The 22,880-nt window shown below is 44.6% G+C and overlaps 1 protein-coding gene across 1 annotated transcript; it reads left to right on the plus strand.

Moving 5' to 3' along the window:
* Window positions 1-22,342, plus strand: LOC149371391 (tRNA (guanine(10)-N(2))-methyltransferase TRMT11). The gene is made up of 14 exons (XM_089565642.1): window positions 1-835; window positions 901-966; window positions 1,039-1,109; window positions 1,326-1,407; window positions 1,484-1,579; window positions 5,028-5,162; window positions 10,315-10,471; window positions 14,712-14,792; window positions 16,047-16,211; window positions 16,294-16,363; window positions 18,207-18,338; window positions 18,623-18,743; window positions 21,146-21,246; window positions 22,231-22,342. The coding sequence occupies exons 1-13, from the start codon at window positions 770-772 to the stop codon at window positions 21,239-21,241; spliced, it is 1,338 nt and encodes a 445-aa protein (XP_089421768.1). The 5' UTR covers window positions 1-769; the 3' UTR covers window positions 21,242-21,246; window positions 22,231-22,342.
* Window positions 22,343-22,880: the final 538 nt, after the last annotated feature.

Genomic DNA, 22,880 nt, shown 5'->3' on the forward strand with positions numbered 1-22,880 from the left:
TGGTAAAAGCACGTGCATCCTCACAGTGAAATAATGGCGCATAAACTGAACTCGCTTGGTCTTGAACACGCAAATTAAGTATAAGCTCCATGCACACAACTCTTAGATCAAATAGCACTGATGAACGCTTGCTTTTCACTGATGTCATTGTTTCTGTTTTTCAGGGTAAATAGAAGTTTGGTTGACAGGTGGTGGTAGACATTTTATTCAGTAAAGAGCTTTGCGTCCCCCATACTGGGAGAGACCGTCAGATCAGGGCTGCTAAGCCGTTTGCTGTGCCGGTTACCAAGATCACCTGGTTACTGTGCCCGCGACCACACTGCCTAATCATGTTTCGTGTCTCAGTAATGCTGCTAGGGAAGGGTAACAAAATTCATTATGGAGAGAGTTTCCTTCTTTTACGAAATTCTCTAATCTTCGGCCACAGGAAGGAGGTTAGACTGGACTTCACCGTGTACTGCACGGTGTCGGTGCACGTTGAAGAACCATAGGAGGTTGAAATTTTCGGAGCCCTTCACTACGGCGTCCCTCATAGCCTGAGCCGCTTTGGTCGTTAAACCCCCATAAACCAAACCAATCAGTCATGGAAAAAACTGCGTCATGGAGTATGAACTAGTTTTGAAACATCCAACTCATTAAGTCAGTATATTCCAACTGAATCGACTAAACTGTGGCGCGCTAAGCATGCAAAAGCCAAGCCAAGCTCAAGTCATAGTCGAGTGTGGGGTTTGTTTACGTTCGTGCTCGCGCATGTGGTCCGGCTGCTGAAATGATCGGAAAGGGAACAAAATATTTGATATGGTTCGCTCACGAGCACGTGCCTTTCAGGATGCCCGTAAGTTTCATTTGCAAACCGTTGCTTTCTGTCTGACCGCTGACATTGCTGCTTGTTGTTTTCAGGAGCTTCATGCGATTGCATCCATGTTCGGTGTCACTGTCAAGTTCCTGGAACAACCGAAAGGAGAGGTACTGACCTGTCTACTTTAAGCCTTCAAATAAGTGGACCGGACTAGCACTGCTGCGACTTTTCCTTTTCAGCCGTACGCAATCGTTGAGCTGCCGTCAGAAGATGACGCAAGGAAACTGGCGTCACGGAGCGTGCTGATACGGTATGTTGTGGTTTAGCCTGAAACAAAAATTTACTAGTGAATAAAGTTGGTTAATTTTCATGGCTTTATTCAAACGCAATCAACGCTTTCAATTTTTCACCTTGATCAAACGCATTGCTGTGTGGTCGATATTGACTATACACTTTTGATCTTGTACGTACTGTAATCGTGACCAGCGTGTCTTGTCACACGAACAACTTTTTTATTATCGCATAGGACCATCACTGAACTTTGGGCCCACGCTGGAGATATCGATGATGTTTGTGATCAAGTCAAAAAGTTTCCTGCCAAGTTTTGGGTTGGTACCTCTTTTCTGCCGCATCGAAAGTCAGCTTTAAATCCTTTCGTGGTACTTAGTATTTATTACGTTTCAGGACGCCTATGGCGGTGCAGACCAATCTTTCAAGTTCAGCGTGGAAGTCTTTGGCAAGAGGAAAGTACCCAGGGAGGTCAAAGTTGAAAAGATAGAAGTAAGCTGCTGCATTGTCCGAAGGCAGTTTCCCTGCCTTTTCTTTTCTTCTTTGCGTTTATGACATTCTTATCTTTCTCCTCTCCTTCTTTTTGTACGAGCGTTTAGCAGGGGAAAATGGGTTCTGGAAATAACCAGAAAGCACTCTGAGCTCAGTATCATTTTCAAGCAGGTGTTAATTACTGTGCAGGAACCGTTTGCTGGTGGATTAAAATGATCCTCTTCCAAGGATACAAAGGTTCTTCGTAGCATGAGGCGATGCATAAAGTCCCACAGCAGTGAGAGACATTAGAGGTTGGTTGGTTTATGGGGTTTAGCATCCCAAAGCGACTAAGGCTATGAGAGACACCGTAGTGGAGGGCTCCGGAAATTTCGACCACCTGGGGTTCTTTAACGTGCACCGACATCGCACAGTACACGGGCCTCTAGAATTTCTCCTCCAAAGAAATTCCGGCCGCCGCGGCCGGGATCGAACCCGCGTCTTTCGGGTCAGCAGCCGAGCACCATACCACTGAGCCACCGCGGCGGCGAGAGACATTAGAGAGAAAGGCACTCTACGGACAGCTCCATACAGTTTTTGTTTTCAGTGTAACTCGGTTGTTTGGCTGTGTTGTTTGTTGTGCAGCGGAAAAGACATTATTGGTGAGAAATCGGATTTGCAAATTGGGACTTTGTTCTTCCTTGCCTCTCAATCCAAGCTCGTGACTTTAAGACCAAAAACAACTCCATGATCACCGTTTGGAAGTAAATGGCAGTGTAGCGTACCCTCGTAGATTCGCATACAAAAATTGGCCTTGACATCACGGTGGTTTGTTTGCAAGGACAGCTAATGGTGGTGATACCAATGTTTAATTGTTTGGCCTTTTCTAGCTTGCAAAAGCTCAGCTTTCGGCGAAATTACTTTCTTTGTTATTAGTACGTGGCAATCTACAAAAAGAGGCCAAAGTAGGTTTCCCTCTATTTCCCTTTAAAGTCATGGGAAGAGTGAATTCGGTGCCCTTGTACCTGCAGTGGGACCTTGAAAATGGCATTAAAAATAGAAAGCGGCTAGGTTTGCTCATCCTGTACAAGTTCACTTTGGTACAGTTGGCCAAATAATCTGTGTCAGATAAAAAAACGTCCACCGGTGAATGGGAGGAGCACTAAGCACATAAAAAATGCTGACGTCAAATTATGTCTAGAACCTAGTGCGTGCTTACAAAACGTTCTTGATGGTTCAAATTTACATTATAAACATTTCATTTGTATTCATTCGTATGATGCTGGTTGTAGCTCATTTCATTCTGCATAACTTCCAAAATAAATGCAGCAGGCTTTGTTTGAGAGTATAGTGTACTGTATGAAGCTGACTAGATCACGACAACTCGTTTCTCTGATGGTTTACATTATAAACATTTCATTTGTATTCATTCGTGTGATGCTGGTTGTAGCTCATTTCATTCTGCATAACTTCCAAAATAAGTGCAGCAGGCTTTGTTTGAGAGTATAGTGTACTGTATGAAGCTGACTAGATCACGACAACTCGTTTCTCTGATGGTTAGTTTGGCTCATAGCGCAACAGAATGGTCTTTTTCTACAGAAGAATGGAAGTCTTGGCGAGTTGGTACTGATTCATAATTTTTGCTACAGCGCTACACAACGAGCAAAGAGTGACACAAAGACGGCGCCGTCTTTGTGTCACTCTTTGCTCGTTGTCCTCGTTGTGTAGCGCTGTTGCAAAAATTATGGTCTTATTCTATGTTACGATTGTGTCCATACAGCCACTGCCAGAAAAAGAATAATGAAATAGTTTTACAGTGGAAATATCATTTGCAAAAAGATTGCCTTGTAGTCTCTGAATGCCTAGTGTCATGCCGTTTAATGTTGCTTGACCCATTGCGTTTTTAATTTACCTCTTTTTTTTTGCAAACTAGCCCATTGCCACCATGGATTGTGTTTGCTTTGAGTTATCTAGAAACTTTTCAGCACCATCTTGCAATTGGAAAAGCAAAGTTGGCAATATTTAGGTTAACAATAGCAGCTGCAAGACATGTTACAGGTGTCTGCTTTCTCGAATGACATGTTCACTGGCATCATCAACAGCTTGTTGACCCCATGAAAGCTTAGCAAGAATTTATTCAGATTGTGGATCCCACACAGTACATTTTGAGCAACTATATCTGCTTCAAGGCTTAACTGCTCAGAACTTGAGTATGGCTGCCACTGTAAAAGTGTGGGTGCACAGCAACCAGCACCTGGACACACTGGCGATGAACCAACTTTATGAAAATAACTTCACTGCCATAACTGTGTGAGGGACAGTAAACGATGTTGCCATCACAGTATGTCATGATCGAAAAATCGCTTCCACCTGGTGGCCACTGATAACATTATACAGCTCGGTCAGGGCTGCGTGGGCTGGCAATGGGGTATTTTCAAAAAGTGCTGCACCAATGTCATGGGCAGTCATGGTACTGGCTTGTCTGTCATGCGTCGTTGCCATGGTGGCAAAAGGCTGGGACTAAAGCCAATAAACACCTTTTTGTTAATATATATATTGGGGGGTTTTATTGGGGAGATAAACACGTTCTCCCCATTTAACCGCGGCTGACCCAGTTAAAAATCGCACGGATCCCGCCCCATGATCGTGTACGCTACCGAGCGCACGCCAACCACGGCGGGCCTTGCTCTACGGGAACAAAGGAACAACACACTGGCTGACCCAAACAAGGCATTTATTGCTACAACAATAACGCCAGCTAGCAACAAAATACACTGAGGAATCGAGGGCGTCTGACTCACCAGCATGGTTACGAGCGAATGTTCGCCCACGGTAGGGCAAAGGAAAACTCCGAGGCCGGGCAAGATGCGATGCGGGGTGAACGTTCCTCCCCACGAGGGTTCTCGCTAGCCGACGAAGAGCGGAGCTGCGTGCGACACATCCATGCGCTTTCCCCGATGCCGAGCAGAAAAGACCCGTCTCTCCCCCGCGCACGCGCAGCAAACACGCCATCCGTGGCGCTAGTGTCGCTGCGACGCGAGCGCCCTCCCCTGTTAGTTAAAGTAACACAACTGAGGAGGGTGCATTGTGGGGAAGCTAACCACAGAGAACGAGTTGAGGATGCGGGAAAGCGAACCACAGGGGACGAGTGCATCCCCACAATAGGTAGGGTAAGACACAGCTTGTTGATGATGTAGAACAGGCATGCTTGTGGCCTATGTGCCAGTGTTTTGGAAACCTATTTTGGAGGTGCACACCAAGCCATGCAAGCAGTGTAGCACAATGTGACATCTGTGGTCATAGGACCTGGGGAGTTTGGGGCGTGGACATTCTCCTTGCAGATGTAGTAAAGCTGTTGGCACTTCTTTGCCCTGGGGGACAGCAAAAAGGCTGGGTGTTTTCTCTTTTCTTTTTAGACTTACAGTATTACTCTAAAATAGCAGTGTCTTCTTGTCTTGTTCCCTTTCAGAAGTTCGATTTCCTTCCTTTGAATGGACCAATCAAACTGGAAAATCCTGACCACATATACCACCTGATTGAATATTATGGTATTGTGCCAAACTGCATCCCTGAGAAGCCACATGCCGTGTTCTTCGGACGCTGGGTGAGCTACCTAAACCGCCACAAACCTCCTTGTGCTGTTCACTTTAGTGCGGTCGGTCAGTTTGTGCGTTCTCTGTGTGTGCCCATCAAGTTGTGGGCAGCCTTAGGTGGGCCAACCAGGTCACGTGACCTTGTGAAATCGTCATAACCCTTCCACCTTATTGCAAGCAAACTGCTCACCATGACAAGTTGATTGACATTAATGATTGGTCACGAGAGGTTGCTCGGGAAAGGCAATCTGGGTCCCACAAGCTCCACCAGTGGCAGCACCTGCCATCGCAGGGCACTGGCACACCCCTTAACCGCTGCACCACTGCGCCAGGAAGGGTATAAGGACTCCTAGTGATCTTTTAATGTACAGAACCTTGAAAACCGTGGCTCGAACCGAAACTGGAGTGGAAACCAAAATGCTAGCATGCCTAATTGGCATTTGGCAGACTACACAAATTAGCTGTCTTTTTTTTTTTCTTTCCACTGACTTGTCACAAGTGCCCGATATGTGCACACCAGTAAGCGACGTACCTATGCACAGTTGATGCCTTAAGCTTTTTATTTGAGAAATTACAGAGGAAAGGCAGTAGTGGCGGTCCATGTAATTAATGATTGAATGATTCAATACCATGGATCAGTGCAACCTTAGCGAATGGCTATTTGGGGGCATGAAGCACTCGTACCTTTAGTGGTACATATACCTGAATATTGAGTGCTATTTTTCAAGCTGTGACATGACAGAAAACTGGGAGTTTTCGAAACTCACTAAATATATTGCCGTGTATCATTGTAGTGCTTGTTCGTTCACGCTCAAGGCTGCAGGAAAGGGTTGTTATCACTTTTGTTCGTGACGCGAGAAGCGACCGGACTAATCTCGATTGTTCACAGCCATGAACAGCTGCATCTACTTGTTTCTAGATTACTCTAGATGATCTCAACCTGTTATCTCGAAGTTTCCTTGCCGGCTTTAGATTGAACGATGCCGCGAGCAGCGGGCATTCGTAGACCGACGATTGACGAGCACGCTTGTTGCTTACGCCGCCACCGAGTGATTCAGCTCTTTATTTGGGCTGACTTGCGCCCGCAAAAGAACTGAATCACTCGGTGGCGGCGTAAGCAACAAGCGTGCTCGTCAATCGTCGGTCTACGAATGCCCGCTGCTCGCGGCATCGTTCAATTTAAAGCCGGCAAGGAAACTTCGAGATAACAGGTTAAGATCATCTAGAGTAATCTAGAAACAAGTAGATGCAGCTGTTCATGGCTGTGAACAATCGAGATTAGTCCGGTCGCTTCTCGCGTCACGAACAAAAGTGATAACAACCCTTTCCTGCAGCCTTGAGCGTGAACGAACAAGCACTACAATGATACATGGCAATGTGTGGGCATTCAGGTGCGCATGTGTACATCACTATTCAATAACTAGGTTCAGTTCTGTATATGTCAACATTTTTGCTCTAAACATGAACATCTGAAATTGGGGGATTGACCTATCCATGGGGTCGACCTATTTGCAAAGTCCAAGGTAGTTTCAACCCAGCCACAGGTAGCATGCGCCTTGTGCCGGTGCCTATTCCCGGTAGGATGCATGGAGCTCCAAATGTAAAAAAAAAAAAAAAATGTAATAATTCATTAATGTGCGAATCAGAATCAGAATCAGTCTTTATTTCTTGATACATTTTTAGAGTACAGCTTATTATGCAGAAGGAGGTCCCGAAGTCAGAGACTGTAATGGGACCTCCTGATTAAATACATCTAGTAAAACATTTAACAGCATACGACAGATCAGATAAATAAACAAAACAGAATATACACGTATGAGATACAATTAAAGCAGACACATGGGAGAGAAATAAAAGCTATTAAAAAGGACCACCGAAATATATAAAGTTGTACATAACTAAGCAAGCTGATGTCGTACTGAATTATAATGAAGATCATGAAGCAGTGCAAAATGCATGTAGGAAGAAATGAAAACAAATTAATCAGAATTAGGGCTCATTGCTAAGTATTGATCTTTTAAAGTGTGCTTTAAAGTTGAAAATTGAAGGAGCATTTTTTAGTTCTATCGGTATAGTGTTCCAAACAGCAACTGATGAGAAATGAATTGCCTGTTTCCCGTAATTGGTGCGTACTTTAGGTAGAACAATATTGTTATTGAGTGCGAACCGAGTTATGTTGGCGTTTACAAGATAACACTGTGGTATGAGAGGAAGAGCGATTAGATTGTTGACAAGTTTGTACATGAGAATGCCAAGAGAATATCTAACAAGCTGTGATACGGAGAGGATGTTATGATCCTGAAGAATGAAGGCTGCATCAGTGTAATAAGAACTGTAGGTAAGTATACGAATGGCTTGATTTTGAATTATCTGCAATGATCTTAGATGAGTAGCATACGTGGTTCCCCAACATACTATACAGTAACTGATGTGTGGATGTATAAATGCATAATATAATGATATTAATGTACTGTTAGAAAAATACGAACGAGCTTTAATAAGGATTCTCAAACCGTATGCCATTTTTTTCTTTATACTGGTTATGTGTTTGTGAAACTTTAGATTGCTGTCCAAATGCACACCCAGAAATAAGGCGAAATCGCTAGCTTCTATTAGATACTGACCGATTGAGACAGGAGGAATGGAAAGTGACTGCCGTTGATGCGAGCTGAAAACAACGAACTTCGTTTTGCTAGAATTGATGGTCAAACTGTGTTGATTGCACCAAGATAGAAGATTGTTCAGGTCATGATTAAGTTTTGATATGAGATTTGTAACGCTTGAATCTGAGGTATAAATTGTGGTGTCGTCAGCGTATAATACGTATAACAGTTCCACTACAGAAATTTAAACTTGCATGCTCGGTCACTTTCCCTGACGAGCGGTAAACAGCATGTGAGCCAACTTCTGGTGCAGGTTGTCTCGATGCAGCATCTTAAATCTTTGATGAATCTAGAGATACCTGTTGGGTGTTGGAAGCCTCTCTCAGCATTGTAGTTTCAGTGAAGACACAACATTTGCTAAGGGGGCTGGTTATGTGTTTCCGCAGCGTAGGCTTGGGTATAACTAAGGGGCCTCAGTAGTAGTCCTTTCTAATATGAATTTGTATCAGTAGCTGCATACATTGAAATAGATTAGTTGTCAAATGCAGAGCAGAAGGTGCATGCGCACTCTCTCATGTATGGCTGAGTGCCGCCGCGGTGGCTCAGTGGTTATGGTGCTCGGCTGCTGACCCGAAAGATGCAGGTTCAATCCCGGCCGCGGCGGTTGAATTTCTTTGGAGGAGAAATTCGAGGCCCGTGTACTGTGCAATGTCAGTGCACGTTAAAGAACCCCAGGTGGTCGAAATTTCCGGAGCCCTCCACTACGGCGTCTCTCATAGCCTTAGTCGCTTTGGGACATTAAACCCCACAAACCAACCAATCATGTATGGCTGCTGTATGCAGTCAGTTTGACATGTTAACACGGTACCTCAGAATGTGGCTATTTTTTAAACAAGCTTTTTGCAGATCTTGAGCAAGACAAGAGAAGGGAAAAAGAGGGGCTCGTTATGACATACAGGACGGGAGCTGACAGTCACTGAAACCAAGGAGCACAGGGGACGTGTTTCTATGCTACTCATAAATGGCAGATAATAGGGTATGAGAGAAGCCAACAGCCACAGAAACCAAGGGGCACAGGGGATTTTTACTTTGTGCTGTTGTTTGATTTAGAATATTACTGAATATGTTATCTCTTAAAGGTAATTGATTAGAAAAGCAGAAGAAAAAACAACCACATGGCGCCGGTGGGATCCGAACCCACGACCTCCAAATTACGCATCCGGTGCTCTACCGCTGAGCTACGGGGATGGCTGTCAAACCTTCTGCTTTCGGGGGTATTTATGTTTACAAATAACCTAACCTTGGGAGTGTTCACCAGCGTCACCCACGTTCTTAAGCGGCGGACGTAGCACGTCCTGAGTAACCGCTGATGTGACATAGAACGTCATCGAACGGCGAGGGTGGAAGCTGTGTGGGAACCCTCTTATGCTTCCTAAGGCATCAAGGCTGCCAGAACCGAGGCCCTCGTTAAGCAATTAAGCAGACAAGGAAAGGGGAATGAGGGGCTCGTTATAAATATGAGAGAAGCCAACAGCCACAGAAACCAAGGGGCACAGGGGATTTTTAATTAATTTATTTATTTTGTGCTGATGTTCGATTTAGAATATTACTGAATATGTTATCTCTTAAAGGTAATTGATTAGAAAAGCAGAAGAAAAAACAACCACATGCCGCCGGTGGGTAATAATAATTTTAAAGATAATTGGTCAGAAAGCTGAAGAAAAAACAACGACGTGCCACCAGTGGGATCCGAACCTACGACCTCCTAATTTCTCGTCCGATGCTCTATGAACTGAGCAATAATGACGGCTGTCTAACCTTCTGCTTTTGGGGGTATTTAAGTGTACTGTAACTGAACCTTGAGAGTGTTCACGAGTGCCACCAGGCACAAGCCAGTTGTAAACATTGTTAATTGCACCATGCAAATTATTTTATATGACACATGTGGCTATAGTGGAATGCAGCCTGTACTAATCTAGCATTGCAAAACTGAACTAGATTTAGAAGCTGTAGATCCCAGCCGCGGCAGTTGAATTTCGATGGAGACAAAATTCTAGAGGCCCGTGTACTGTGCGACGTCAGGGCACGTTAAAGAACCCCAGGTGGTCGAAATTTCTGGAGCCCTTCACTAAGGCGTCCCTCATAGTGTGAGTCGCTTTGAGACGTTAAACCCACATAAACCATAGACCAAACTATAGTACTAGAAGCTAAACTACTGCAAGACCTGTAGCTTTAGCCTCTTTTTTTTTGTCTGTATGCATAGTTGAGTGTACCAGCAGTCATGCCGACTGCTGATTGGTAACCTGCTTGTGAGTAGTGATTGGTCTCTCTGAAGTGTTCGGGATTTGGTGTAGAACATAAGTTGATTTCTTGAACTTGGTTAAATTCAGTGATAGGTAATGTGTCACTAACAGGCTGTGTTTTTTTCCTGGTGGTGTAACTTGTGCGGTGGCAGCATGATTAGCAAGCAAAACCTTGCAGTGTAGCATTTTGCCACCTACATCTGATATGATGGCTCATTTATGATTTCACCAGTTCTTGTATTTTTTGCCGTTTGAAGGTCTGCGATGGTCAGAGGTTTCTGAAGAGTCACCTGGCTCTCAAGACGCGCAAGTTTATTGCCAATACGTCCATGGACCCTACACTGTCTGTGATAATGGCTAACATGGCCAGAGTTCAGAAGGACCACCTAATCCTGGATCCATTTGTTGGATCTGGTATGTATCTTTTGTCATCTCTTTGTTGTGTTGTGTTGGTAGAAAGTAAACATAGTTTGTTTCGTGGTATCTATACTGTATCATGTTGTCGTATGCTTAAATAAGAGAAGGGTCATTCTAATGGAGAGCTGCGGGCTCAGTGATGGTGCTTGTTTTTGAGAGGGAAAGCATTTGCTTTCTCAATGATTCTTTAGTGTGTTGGCCAATGACACCATGTTTATCCCCTTGAAGGCTGATGAAACTATAGTAAAACCTTGATTTACGACTCTCACGAGGTCAAGAAAAATATTCTTGTCATCCTGAACTTTTACCATCCGAAACAAACAAAAACCGGAATGCATGACTGGAGACCGCTCATCGGCAATGTGTGGGAAGCGTTTAGTGCCTGTGGGTGGTCACATGCTGTCACGGCTTATGTGTTCCCATAATTTATAGTAGGAAAGTGTTGTTCGAGCGCACCCGGTGCTCATTCTAAACAGTGCATTTTCAGCCATGTAATTTAATGGATTTGTATCAACCATGGTCATATCACTGAGGGTCTGCTGTATAGTCATGTCAAGCAGAAAGGAGGAAAAAAAAAGTGCTTGAAGGTACACTGACAAACAAAAGGACAAAGGGACAAACAAAAGTGCATTTGAGAAAGGAAAAAAAGTGGTATGGTTTTAACATAGTTAAACCGAATAGACGTGCGAAATCGTTTGGTTACCTTGGTTGGCTCATTGCTGGGTTGTTGGCACGTCTGGCGTCAATATTAGACTCAGGTTAAGCTCTGATTGAGGCTAAGCTGATCTGATCTGTTCACGCTGCCGATGGAGGTTGATGAAGACAACAATGTGCAGTGCAGAGCACGAGAGTGTGTTGCAATTTATTTTGAGGCGTGATTGGCTGCGGCGATAGCACAGTGCTCTCATGCAGTGGCCAGCGAAGCTGATCTGTTTGCACTACTGCGGGTTCGCACCACTGCGGGTTTGCAGCCCAGTCACGGCAATATTTATTTTATTTTTTCATAGGCTGTTCCCTGCTAGGTTTGGGCAAGGTCAGCCTCTCATTGGCTGCAGCTTGCACGGCACTCCCCCAAACTAACCTGAGCTTACCCGATTTAGTCCGAGGCTTCACACTAGATTCTTGGTTGGAGCTGTGTTAAGTTAGAGAGTGAAGGCAAATGAAGGCACTAGTTAGAGAGTGAAGGCACTAGTTAGAGAGTGAAGGCAAATGGCACCCTTGGAAGTAGTGTGAAAGTACTTTTCACATTATGAAGCTGGGCTTTATGCATACGTTTCCAGTCTCTAAGCAAGCCTGTGAACAGCAAGGCTGTCAACACCAGCCATAAGAGCTTTGTGATCAATGTTACTGTTAATGTGTTGCAAGATATTGTATGGTTCGAAGTTGCTGATGAGCCACTTTCTGGAAACGTTTGGCACCATGCTGTTAGCGCAGTTTGTACTGGGATTGTCTTTGAAGAAGGTTCTGGCAGTGTACATCTGTGTTCTTTTGCTACCCAATGCACTCCTGGGCCAGTTTACAAGTCTCCTTAGTGTACTGATACAATTGCTCAGCATGTGGAGTGAAGTAACTGTCGTGGAGCAGTTGTCTGAACTTTTGCGCCTCTGAATGAGATGAAACGGTGTAAGGTGTGTTGATCCCTGCACCGCATTGTAGATTGCAAATGTGACATACGGCAATACCTGATCCTTAGTGGGAGTCTCTGCAATGCCTCACACAACTCATGTTAAAAATTTAATTCCTCAGCTGTGCTAAACAATGTCCTTCCATAATAGAAGCTCGTTAATTTGACCCCGTTAATTCGGAAATCTGGATAATTCGAGCTGTCGGCTCAGTCCCGGCCATCGCTTCTGTAAGTCTTTGGTATCAGACGCTTGCTAATTCGGACGTTATGAGTCTCACACGGGTTAATTCGAACGGGCTCCCCAAGGCAGGTCGCGTCCAGGCTTGACTGATGCGGCAAGAGATCGCTGAAATAGCCCTACTTGAAACCAAAGTTCCAAGTTGCAGAGTCGCTCATGCACCTCTGACACATGATGAAAAATGGATGGCCCTGTCTCCAAGAACAGTCTGACCACTTAGTTTCAGTTTCAATTTTCTATGTTTCGCGCCAGCCCGCAGCAACGCCTGCTTGACCCGTCAGCATCACCAGCCAACCTAACTCAGCTGTGCTCCGTTTCGAACGCATATTGGTGCATCGCTGGTTTTTCTTTCCCATTTTTTTTTTTTCTCTCACTGCTTTCGGTGCGCTCTCTTACATCTGCATGGTTTCATTCTTCCAGTGCGCTGAAACTACCGGCTCATCAAATGCTGTTCGCTGTTCTTGCGGTAAAGTCTCCTCACACACGACGGTGCCGCTTGTCGTGGTTGAGACTCAATAGCAGTGCAGCTCCAAGGCTTCGCACTGTGAAATATGCGGGAGGCCCTTATGATTTTGGAGCAGCACTGCTTCGATGCTCCCAGCATGCAATAAAGCATTGATGGAAACATAGAGAACAGTCACTGTCGCACCGTTTTCATCTTAAAATCAGGCAACCATTGCCCACTCTTTCACCAAATAAATGTACCATTATGCAAGCAGTTATTGACACCTTTTTTAGAGTCAGTCGATAATATTAGCATTTTTTGCGGTCTTGAAGTTCGAATTAACGAGCGTTTGCTACAATTGTACATTGTTGGTACCATTTCACAGAACAGTGTTATGTGTGAAAAAGAAATTTCAGCTTAAATTTCAGCATAGTTCATCGATGAATTGCAGTAGCGTATTTGAGTGTTAGATGCTTTCTGTGATTTTTCCCTTGATCTTTGACATGCATTGCATTCAGGGAACTCGGTGAGTTTGCTCCAGCTCTTCGCGCACTTTATGAGCGGTGCTTAGAAGCGCAATGAGCCACTGATTTTGTCTGAATTCTTAGACCTATGCATTCATTTCTTTTGGAGAAAGACGCTTATGGTTCAGCAAAATTGTGGTGATTGAATGTGAACCATCTGATTATCAGACACGTGACAGGAGTACATAAGTGCACTAGAATGTGTGAAAGCGGAATGTGTTTCAGTGTGACTAAGGGACCGTAGTCCGATCGCGCTTGGCGGCCGCAGAGATGACTGCAGGGCAGACGGCTGTCCCCCTAGCGGACGTATATAGCTGTGATGTCATGCTGGCAGTGAATGGCAGCGCCGGGCTTCCTGTCGCTCACCATGGCATCACCATAGTCATGATTTTTACCGTTTAGAAAAATAGTTCCAAAAGCCGTCACCGCTCGCACATCATTCGGCGCACATTTTTTAAAAAACATTGTTTTTTAGAAATAGATAATAAATCACTGGCTTCGTTCCAATGACTCATACTTAAGTGTGAATGCTGATAAGCATTCATTCTACACAGTGAATACATTTATCCGCAAATTTGAATCCATTTCGTAGTTCCTTTAACACAATGTTTATAGGGCTGTTTGAATCAAGCAAATTCAAATTAGCAGGAGTCCACAGTACTAGCATCTTTCAGCCTTGTGTATGCACATTGCTGAATTACTTCACCAACCAATGATTGCAAAATACACTGGATGTCCTCTAGGGCCACTATTGCCGTTTTGTGGTCATATTTATTTATTTATTTATTTATTACCTCAAAGGCCCCGGTTGTGGGGCATTACATGAGGGATGGGCGGATTACATGCAGATTATATAAAGATTACAGAGTACATATCAGTGAATCCCAAAGGACTTTTCATTGGGGCACTGCCTTTGGCTTGGTAATGCCTGATTTCATCAGTACTCTAGTTAATCGTAGCTGAACATTGTGCAGCAACATTTGAAAGCATGCATTATCTGTGTTGTCACATTGTTGACTCCTGGAAAGTTTTACTTCCTGCGTGTGGTCACACGATCAGTTGCTGGAAAGTACCATTTGGGCCTGCTAACCTTCAGAATTCGGTTTTTGGCTGCCCTGACTTTGTGATAGTGTTGTTGTGACCGTAAACGAACAGCTGACTGGTCAAGCGACCTCAGTGCATAACATAGTAAAAACTGTAATTTAAAGGGGAGAAGAGGTTTTATGAGCAGACTGCTCATACTTTGAGAGAGAGAGAAACAGGTGGTGATGAGAGCGTCAGGCGAGCTTCATTGATCCTGTTGATTTGTTTGTGACTGTGGCATCATTGCACTGTGGCTCTGTATCAGCGTGTGCAGTGTGTCCGATAACGCACTTTTTTTTTTCATTCTTTTTCTTTCGCTATAGGTAGTCTCCTAGTCCCTGCGGCCTTTTTTGGAGCATACGTTTTGGGTACAGACTTGGACTACATGCTCCTCCATGGGAAAGGTAAGTGACTAATTTTGTATACTGAGTATACTGCTGGGTACACATTTCATCTGTGCTGACCAGGTAGCCAACCATAATATTCATATTTTGCTTGTGCAAGGTTCATGGCTTCCTTGTGAAGCCAAGGCCTGTGCAATGCCTACAGGTGCCAGTGTTACCTTTGGTCCAAAGCAGAGGTTATCAATCTTATTAACATTGGGAAACCCCAGCAGCTTTCAGTATGTGCCCATAAGCCTGCATGTCTTGACGTCTGTCACTTCCTGCCTAGTATGCAAAAAAGAGCATGTGAATACACATCCCCTCAAAAATACTGAGAGATAAAGTTAACAATGATTGGCTGTATAGTGATACATTCTGTTGCCACAAGGAATTGCAATATAGTCAGTACTGAAATAGAGTGGTTAAAGGAAGGGTGGGAGTTGAGGCATGCATGGCTCCAGGTGCTCAGGGAACCCGAAAAGCAATCCATGAAGTTCAAGGGTTCCACAGATCCTGGTTAGAGAACCCTCAGTCTATAGAAGTACTCATATCCACTTTAGGGTAGATGGCCAAAGTTTCTCTAGTTTAGCTTGAACCCCCTGCACCAAAATAATGAGCACTGGGGCTCAAGTGCACATTGCTCATAATTTTTCATGCCTGAAACTTTTCGCCACTAACACAGTAGTGAAAGAAAGGGACTTTCTCGTTAAACAGGCAGCTGTCTTGCTTCTACGAGTCGCAACTCTGCAATTCCTCTTTCCTGTCTTTGTTTCTCTGTTTCTATCTAGTTCTATCTCTTCTTTTTAGTGTTCAGAAATTGAGCAATAAGAGCCTTGCAAAACAGCAAACCCTCAATGGAAAAATAGTAGTGGTCACTAGTACAGCGTCATGGCTGTGTGATGTAGAACAGCCTTGCCGCCTGCATATCACTGCATATCATTGTGCTTGTAAGATGGCAGCTAATTCTGTCATTTTGAAAGTAGTCTGTTCCGTGAAATATCTGGCGTATTTTTTTATGCCAGTGTTAGCACACAAAAAGTCGTGATACCGTTAGCGCTACTTGTTATTTTATGTGTTATTGTCATGAATAGTTGCACTCAGAGTTTTGTTTCGTAACAGTGCAGTCCAAAATTTGCGTATGTGGTTGGTTTAATCAAGGCTCCTTGCAGCAAGCCTTCATTTTTCGTAAGAAAACTTCACCATGAGCAAAAACCTCATGGCTCAAGTTTGTGATGGGTAATGCGAGTTTCTTCTTTTCGTTTCCATGTGTCTTAGCCAAGCCAAGTCGGTGCAATGAAAAACGGAGAGCGGATGACGAGAGTGTGCAAGCGAACCTGCAGCAGTACGGGTGCGAACAGCGCTTTGTGGAGGTTGTGGTAGCTGATGCTTCATTGCCATTATGGAGAACAGAAATGCGCTTCGATGCCATCATCACCGATCGTAAGTATGTTTTCTTTGTTGCCTTGCAGCAACCGTGCTGTGCAACACTGACAACAGTGATGTTCCATTGCCTCTCATTTAGCGCCCTATGGTATACGCGAGGCTACAGAAAGGATTGGCACTCGCAAGACTTACGACATTCCTGGCCACCTGTAAGTTTCGCTTTGTTCACCTAATCGCGTCACTGGGAAAGTAAGACTAGAGATTAGAGCCTTTTAATAACCAGGTTTGCGGTAGCACACTGCTTGCATGTATTTTGGATTTTTCTGTCTCAACATCTTTTAGTGTGCGTTGGTTTTTGAATCTGTTTGGACACTACATTAAGAATTCACCTGAAGCACAGCCAGGATCACTCAACAGCATTAGAGGGTCCCTTTCATGTGCACTTTGCTTACGCAGCATATCTCCAAGTTTTCCTTGATGTCAATACCATATAACTGATGACGTTCCGTCGAGCAAACTGTTTCGTTTTTTCTAAAACTAGCCCATGAATTCTTTCTTTTCTGCAGGCTTGCTTTGGTGGTACACACCCTTTGTTAAAATTGTACAGGGCAGTCTGGCTGTGAATTTGAGAAGCATCATTGGCACTGCCAGTTAAAGCTTGTGCAGTAATTTCATCCTTGCAAAGCTATCGGGGGCAAGACGAGAAACCTTGGTTGCTCCGTAGACTTCCATGGCACAAAGAGCACCGCCATGGGAAGCCAGCCGTGCACCCCAGTAATTTAACTGGTCATGCTCTCAATGCGACTCATTCACCTTTGTGAAGTGTATGAATTTATTAGCTTGCAGATTTTTAACGCAACAGCATTAAGCACCCCATTACTCAGAAATGCCAGCGTTGCTGGCGGTAAGCAAAAAATCCACGTAAAAATCACAAAAAATCACCAGAGGAGCAACTTTAGAGGGCAGGTGGGCCACTTAGGTCACATTACCTTGTGACATTGTCATAACCATCCACCAGATGGTAAACAAACCGCACGATAGGTTGCTTTCCCGAGCGACCTAGATCTCACAAGCCCCATCGGTGTCAGCGCCCGCCATCACAGGGCAACTGCACAACTGCGCCAGGAGTGGTACGAGGACTTCCAGGGATCTATGATTGTAAAGAACGACTAATTTTGCATACCTTATAATCTCGTGTATCGGCCACACCCTCTGTTTTGGAATAGAGAAAAAAAAATATGGTTTTCCTTTTTTTTTATTCGTGTATGGGCCCCGCACCTCCAAAATTCACACCCTAATTGAAAATAAAGTGCGGCCCCTACACGAGTTTATACAATATATGGGCATCAATTCATTAAAGGTGCACTGAAGAGGAATCTGAACTTGTCTTTTTGCCGCGGGAACTAGATCTACACGTTCCGAGCTTTCTTGGAAACTGCGATTTACTGCCCTGTGTGGCCGATTTCGCCAATTAAATCGAATTAACGTCCGTCTCCCGCCTTTTTTTTTTAATTCTCCCCCGTACGGTGGGCGGAGTCGACCAACGCGTGGAGCGCCTTTCACCCAGTCCCGTGGCGGCTTGCCGCTCTGCCATCGGCGGAGTAATACGTAGTAGTCCGTGGAAGCAAATAGTCCGCGCGTATTTTTATTTCTTCAGGCTTATTTTGCGGCTCTATTATCTGCGAATGAAACTATTTATTCATGGAAACCTAAAAAACAAAATAAAGCGAAAGCAAAGCCTCCACGGGACTGGGTGAAAGGCGCTCCATGCGTTGGTCGACTCCGCCCACCGTACGAGGCAGAATTAAAAAAAAAAGGCGGGAGCTGGACGTTAATTCGTTTTAATTGGGGAAATCGGCCACACAGGGCAATAGGTCACTGTTTCTAAGAATGCTAGGAACGTGTGGATCGAGTTCCTGCGGCAAAAAGACATGCTCAGAATCCTCTTCAGTGCACCTTTAACGCTGTAATGTAATACCCTTATGGCAGAGCTGAAGTGTCCCCTTCAGTTTTTCTCAGACTTGCCTCCCATCTTTCTGCCTTCCAATTCAGAGCGGCACAACACATTCCATCCAAGGTGTCCTACTGCCTGAGGGACGTCATGTGCGACCTGCTCAACTTCAGTGCCCACCACTTGTGTCTCAATGGGAGGCTGGTATTCTGGATGCCCATCTACAACGAAGAGTGAGCATCTGTGCCTCTTCACTTCGCATGGGACCTCATGTCACACGGAAGCTGTAGAGCTCTGTCACAATGGTGCTTTGCAGTACTCACAGCTGACACCTGATTGAAACGATTTTTAGAAAGCCTGCGATTACTGGAAAAATAACTTCATAATGAAGCACTTTTCTGTTCTGTAGTGAGGCAGCATGGCATTCTTTGTGCTTTTTAGTTTAGTTGCCGAACCCTGCTATATATTGTATCTTGATTTTCAAAACAGGATTCTCTATCTCTTTCCTTTCTTGCAGCTTCAATGAAGCCATCCTTCCACGGCACCCTTGCCTTAAGCTAATAACCTATAGTGAGCAGTCGCTCACTAAGCACTCGTCTCGACTGCTCATCACCATGGAGAAAACGAGCGAGCCCGACGTAAGCATCATCCACTCTCTCTTCAATGATACATGTGTCTGTCGCAAGGGTCGATCTCTCAGTGTGAGTAGGTACTACGGTATATGGGGATTGAAGAGACTTACAACTGAATTTTAAGGACTTTTTTTTGTTTTTTTGCACAGTGGGAACCTTAGTCTCCAAGGTGCCCACTTCCGCGACTGTTTTGTTAAAAGGACTGTAAACACTTTTCACTGAAAATTTTTCTGTCGGTGAATGCAGCTGCTTTTATGTATCCCAATGCTGGAAACTATGACCAGCGCAATCATGCCGGCAAAAGTTATGAACCGAGACCTAATACAGTCTAACCCAGCAGAGTGTAACTGGACAGTTTTAGTATAGTATAGCATCTATTTGAGTTTCCATACCCAGGGCAGTTAAGGCAGTCATGTACGCCTCAACAACAACAGTTTTAGTGGACTATGGTTTTGCATCAACCAAGAAATGCAAAATTTGATGCCATCTAGTAACAGAGGGTCAAACACTTCATTGGAGACTCAAAGGGAGCATACCTTTTTCATCGACAGGCACAAGGCACTGTGGAGAGTGTAAACAATAATAAAATATGATGAACGCTTCTGCTTCTGAAAGAAAAAAAGAAACACTATGCACTGAATATACAAGATATGGTCACCTGATGGAATAAAACAATGGCAAAGTTTCACTGCAGGATGACACTTCAGCTCATTTTATACAAGTTCAGGATTAAAAATTTGCCAAATGTAAAAGTCAGTAGAACTTATATGTAAAGAAAAATGGCAAATTTTTAGATAGTGCCATTAGATAGATTGGTTAGAGAAATATAAAGAATAACAATGCCGAGCACGGTGAAACCTGCCACCACCACATTTCACAGGGGATGCTCGTAACATCCATGCATTCATTCATGCAATTTTCAGAGCCAAATTAAAATGATAAATCCTAGTTTCTCTGAAATTACAGCGGTCGATTCCTTCAGTATGAGGCAAGATCTTAACTTTCACCATGATCTCGTGACATGTTTTTGTCAGTTATCAATCCCTTTTGCCTCCCAAAGCTGTAGTGGAAGGCTGTTAGTGTCACGTAGCAGTTGGTACAGGTAGCGCCGCGTCCAGACGGCAGAGGAACGCCAACACCGAGATGATGCCAGCGCACACCGAGACGGCCAGGATGGAACGTCGAGCTTCGTCTTCTTCAGCAGCGAACAGCGTGGCGCACGAGCTGCGTGCTGAACAGCCGCCGAGCGGCTATTGTTGTAGACGCGGCACTACCCTCCCTCTCGGAAAGAGCATCGGCCCGATGCTTTAACAAGAAAATAGGGAGAAAGAAACAAAAAAAAAAAAAACAGAGTAACGCACAGCACTTAGTCACTGAATGTCTCGCGAAAAATAGGGCTTCATCCGCACTACATGAACAATCTCTCGTCTCTGCTGACGGCGAGTAGTCCGGGAAGCCCCATCCGGGAGAACTTCATAGGTTACGTCGCTTAGCTGACGGAGAACTCGATAGGGGCCGAAATACTGCTTGAGCAGTTTTTCGGAAAGGCCACAACGTCGAATGGGGGTCCATACCCACACTTTGTCGTCCGGGGCGAACGTCATCAGTCTGTGGCGGCGGTTGTAACGTCGGGCGTCACGGTCTTGTTGGTTCAGGATGCGCACTCTTGCAAGTTGTCGAGCTTCTTCTGCGCGAAGCGTGAACTCCTCGGCGCCAACGTTGGGGTCGCGGCCATCATGGGGCAGCATTGCTTCCAACATTGTCGACACTTCGCGGCCGTACAACAGACAGAAGGGCGTCCTCCGCGTGGTTTCCTGTTGAGCCGTGTTATACGCGAAAGTAATATATGGCAGGATATCGTCCCAAGATCAATGCTCAACGTCAACATACATGGACAGCATGTCGACGAGAGTTTTGTTGAGGCGCTCGGTCAGGCCATTCGTCTGGGGATGGTAGGCGGTTGTTTTCCTGTGAGTAGTGCCACTCAGCTGCATGAGGGATTCCAAGAGTTTGGCAGTGAAAGCGGTGCCTCTATCCGTGATAATTAGTGCTGGAGCGCCATGGCGGAGGACGATGCGTTCCATGAAAAATTTCGCAGCCTCGGCTGCTGTGCCGCGCTGGAGTAATGGGTATTGGCATTGCACAGAACACAGGCATATTTTGTTTTCACCTCCCTTGGAAGAGCAGGCTGGCGCCGTCTGGATTCAAATCTGTGACCTTGGGCTCGGCAGCCCTGTGCTATACAGCGGCTAAGATAATGCAGTGGGTGTGACGTGTGTAGGTGTTCTTAACAGGGTTGCAACATAGTAGTTTTCTTGGTTAATGGCTACCAAGCTCCAAAGCTGATTAAACTTTTCTGCTGTGCAAGTCTGCATCATGTAAAAGCAGCTTCATTTCATTTGTCACAGGAGACATCGTGTGCCGTCATGTCATCTGCAGCTGACAAGTTCAGGGACCGATATTTCACAGGTGCAAGAGGCAAAGCCGAAGACACGAAAAGTTGACATTGGTGAGAGCCCTACCCCCATTTCAAAGTTTTGTACCGAAGCGTTGATGGCCTGTTGGTGTTGAATCATTCTCGAGAAGACCGTGGGGCCATTTTTACCTTGTGTTTCCTAGTCTATTGCTGAAATGTTTAATTCAGTGCTAAATTCAGGTTGTGTAGGTACTGAAAGTACTCTTTTTTTTTTTATTAGCACTATATTAACAGGAACAAAGCTGACAGCCAACACTTCAACTGATACAGCACAGCAGTATGCTGATCTAATTTAGATATATATAACGCAGTCACACCACCACCATGAACTCTTTTTCGAAAAATTTGGTATGTAGTCATGCCACTGCAGCCATGCCTTACTGATATTCAAGAGAACCTATCATATACCTTTGACATGACACCATAAGGGTCATATATGGTCATTTGAAGTCCACAATCCAGTGTACAAGTGCGGAGAGCCACTCGGAAGCTATGCCGAGATGAGCGTGGCTGCAGCTGCATAGGAGGCAATCCAGAAGCCCTCAACACTTCGACCATTGCTTTCAAACTGAAATGTGCTAATTTACTCACAGTATCCTGTGTGTAAAACAGCCAGTGCAAATTAGAATTCCATCTTTTCTTTGGGAGAGTGGGAAGTATTCCGGAGTTCTGTTTGGCACCAATTGCATTGTAACTGGTGCTGTTCAGACAAAAATTGTCTCAGGCTTTCCTTGACAGCCATTTAGATTCTCACTGAATGCTTTGCGGTTCTGTTAGAAATCTTTGGATTGCATAAATAGTGGTCAGTTTTCATTGTGGCGCAATTCTCAATTTGTATTGTTTGCTGGCATGTCTGGTATGCATTGATGTTGCTACTTCATCATGCTGTGTTCAATGGCTTGTTATTTGTCCCTTTAATTTTCCACGGCCTTTTAAGTGTTACCGCAGCATTACACAGCCTGCATTTCTGCTACTGAACCCTTTCTTACCACTTTTCTCCTAACCTGCTGTTTCCAGGTCACACATTTTCAGCTTTGGAGGGTACAGGTGCTCATCGTGAATCACTCAACGGCATTGTCTCATTTCAAGGTCTATTGGAATGGAGAATAAATTGTTGTGTTTCAAGAAACTTTCTCGCAATGCATGTAAAGTCATTCTATTGCTGTAAGACAGCTCACGTCAACCACAGTAGCTTGCAAGAAAACCTCAGCAAGCATATTCATAAAAGTGAAAAATACACCTCTTTTCCACTCGTGAGATGATCCAAACGTGTTTCCTGCCATGGCAAAGGGCTGGCACATCTAGCGTTAGCAGTGCTAGAGCTGCAAGTGCTTACGTAATGATCCTATTTCATTGTAAATTGTGGGGATAAATGTCCCAAAGCGACATCAGAGGGCTGTGGAATACTGTAGACCACTCAGCACACGGGTTCCTTTTGCATTTTGCTTCCATCGAAATGCCACTACCGTGGCTGGAATTGAACTCTAGTCCTTATGCTCAGTAGCCAAGTTGGTCTTAGTATTTCAAGCTTTTAATCAGAATTCAAGAGTAGTATACCACAACACACAAAGCTTGAGATTTGATTTTTGGTCTCGGTGACAAAGCCATGCGCTGCCTCAGCTCAAACTTCTCGTATAGTATTCAGCTGGTGCACTACAAAATAGTCA

The sequence above is a fragment of the Amblyomma mixtum genome, chromosome 1 (assembly GCF_055824585.1).
Source record: "Amblyomma mixtum isolate Tamu chromosome 1, ASM5582458v1, whole genome shotgun sequence".
NCBI lineage: Eukaryota > Metazoa > Arthropoda > Arachnida > Ixodida > Ixodidae > Amblyomma > Amblyomma mixtum.

Excerpts from the sequence above, each read along its gene's own strand:
- LOC149371391 (XM_089565642.1), top strand. The coding sequence starts at position 770 with ATGATCGGAAAGGGAACAAAATATTTGATATGGTTCGCTCACGAGCAC. Across the intron at positions 1,110-1,325 it reads TCACGGAGCGTGCTGATACG|GACCATCACTGAACTTTGGG; the intron begins GTATGTTGTGGT and ends ATTATCGCATAG. Across the intron at positions 16,212-16,293 it reads CGATGCCATCATCACCGATC|CGCCCTATGGTATACGCGAG; the intron begins GTAAGTATGTTT and ends CCTCTCATTTAG.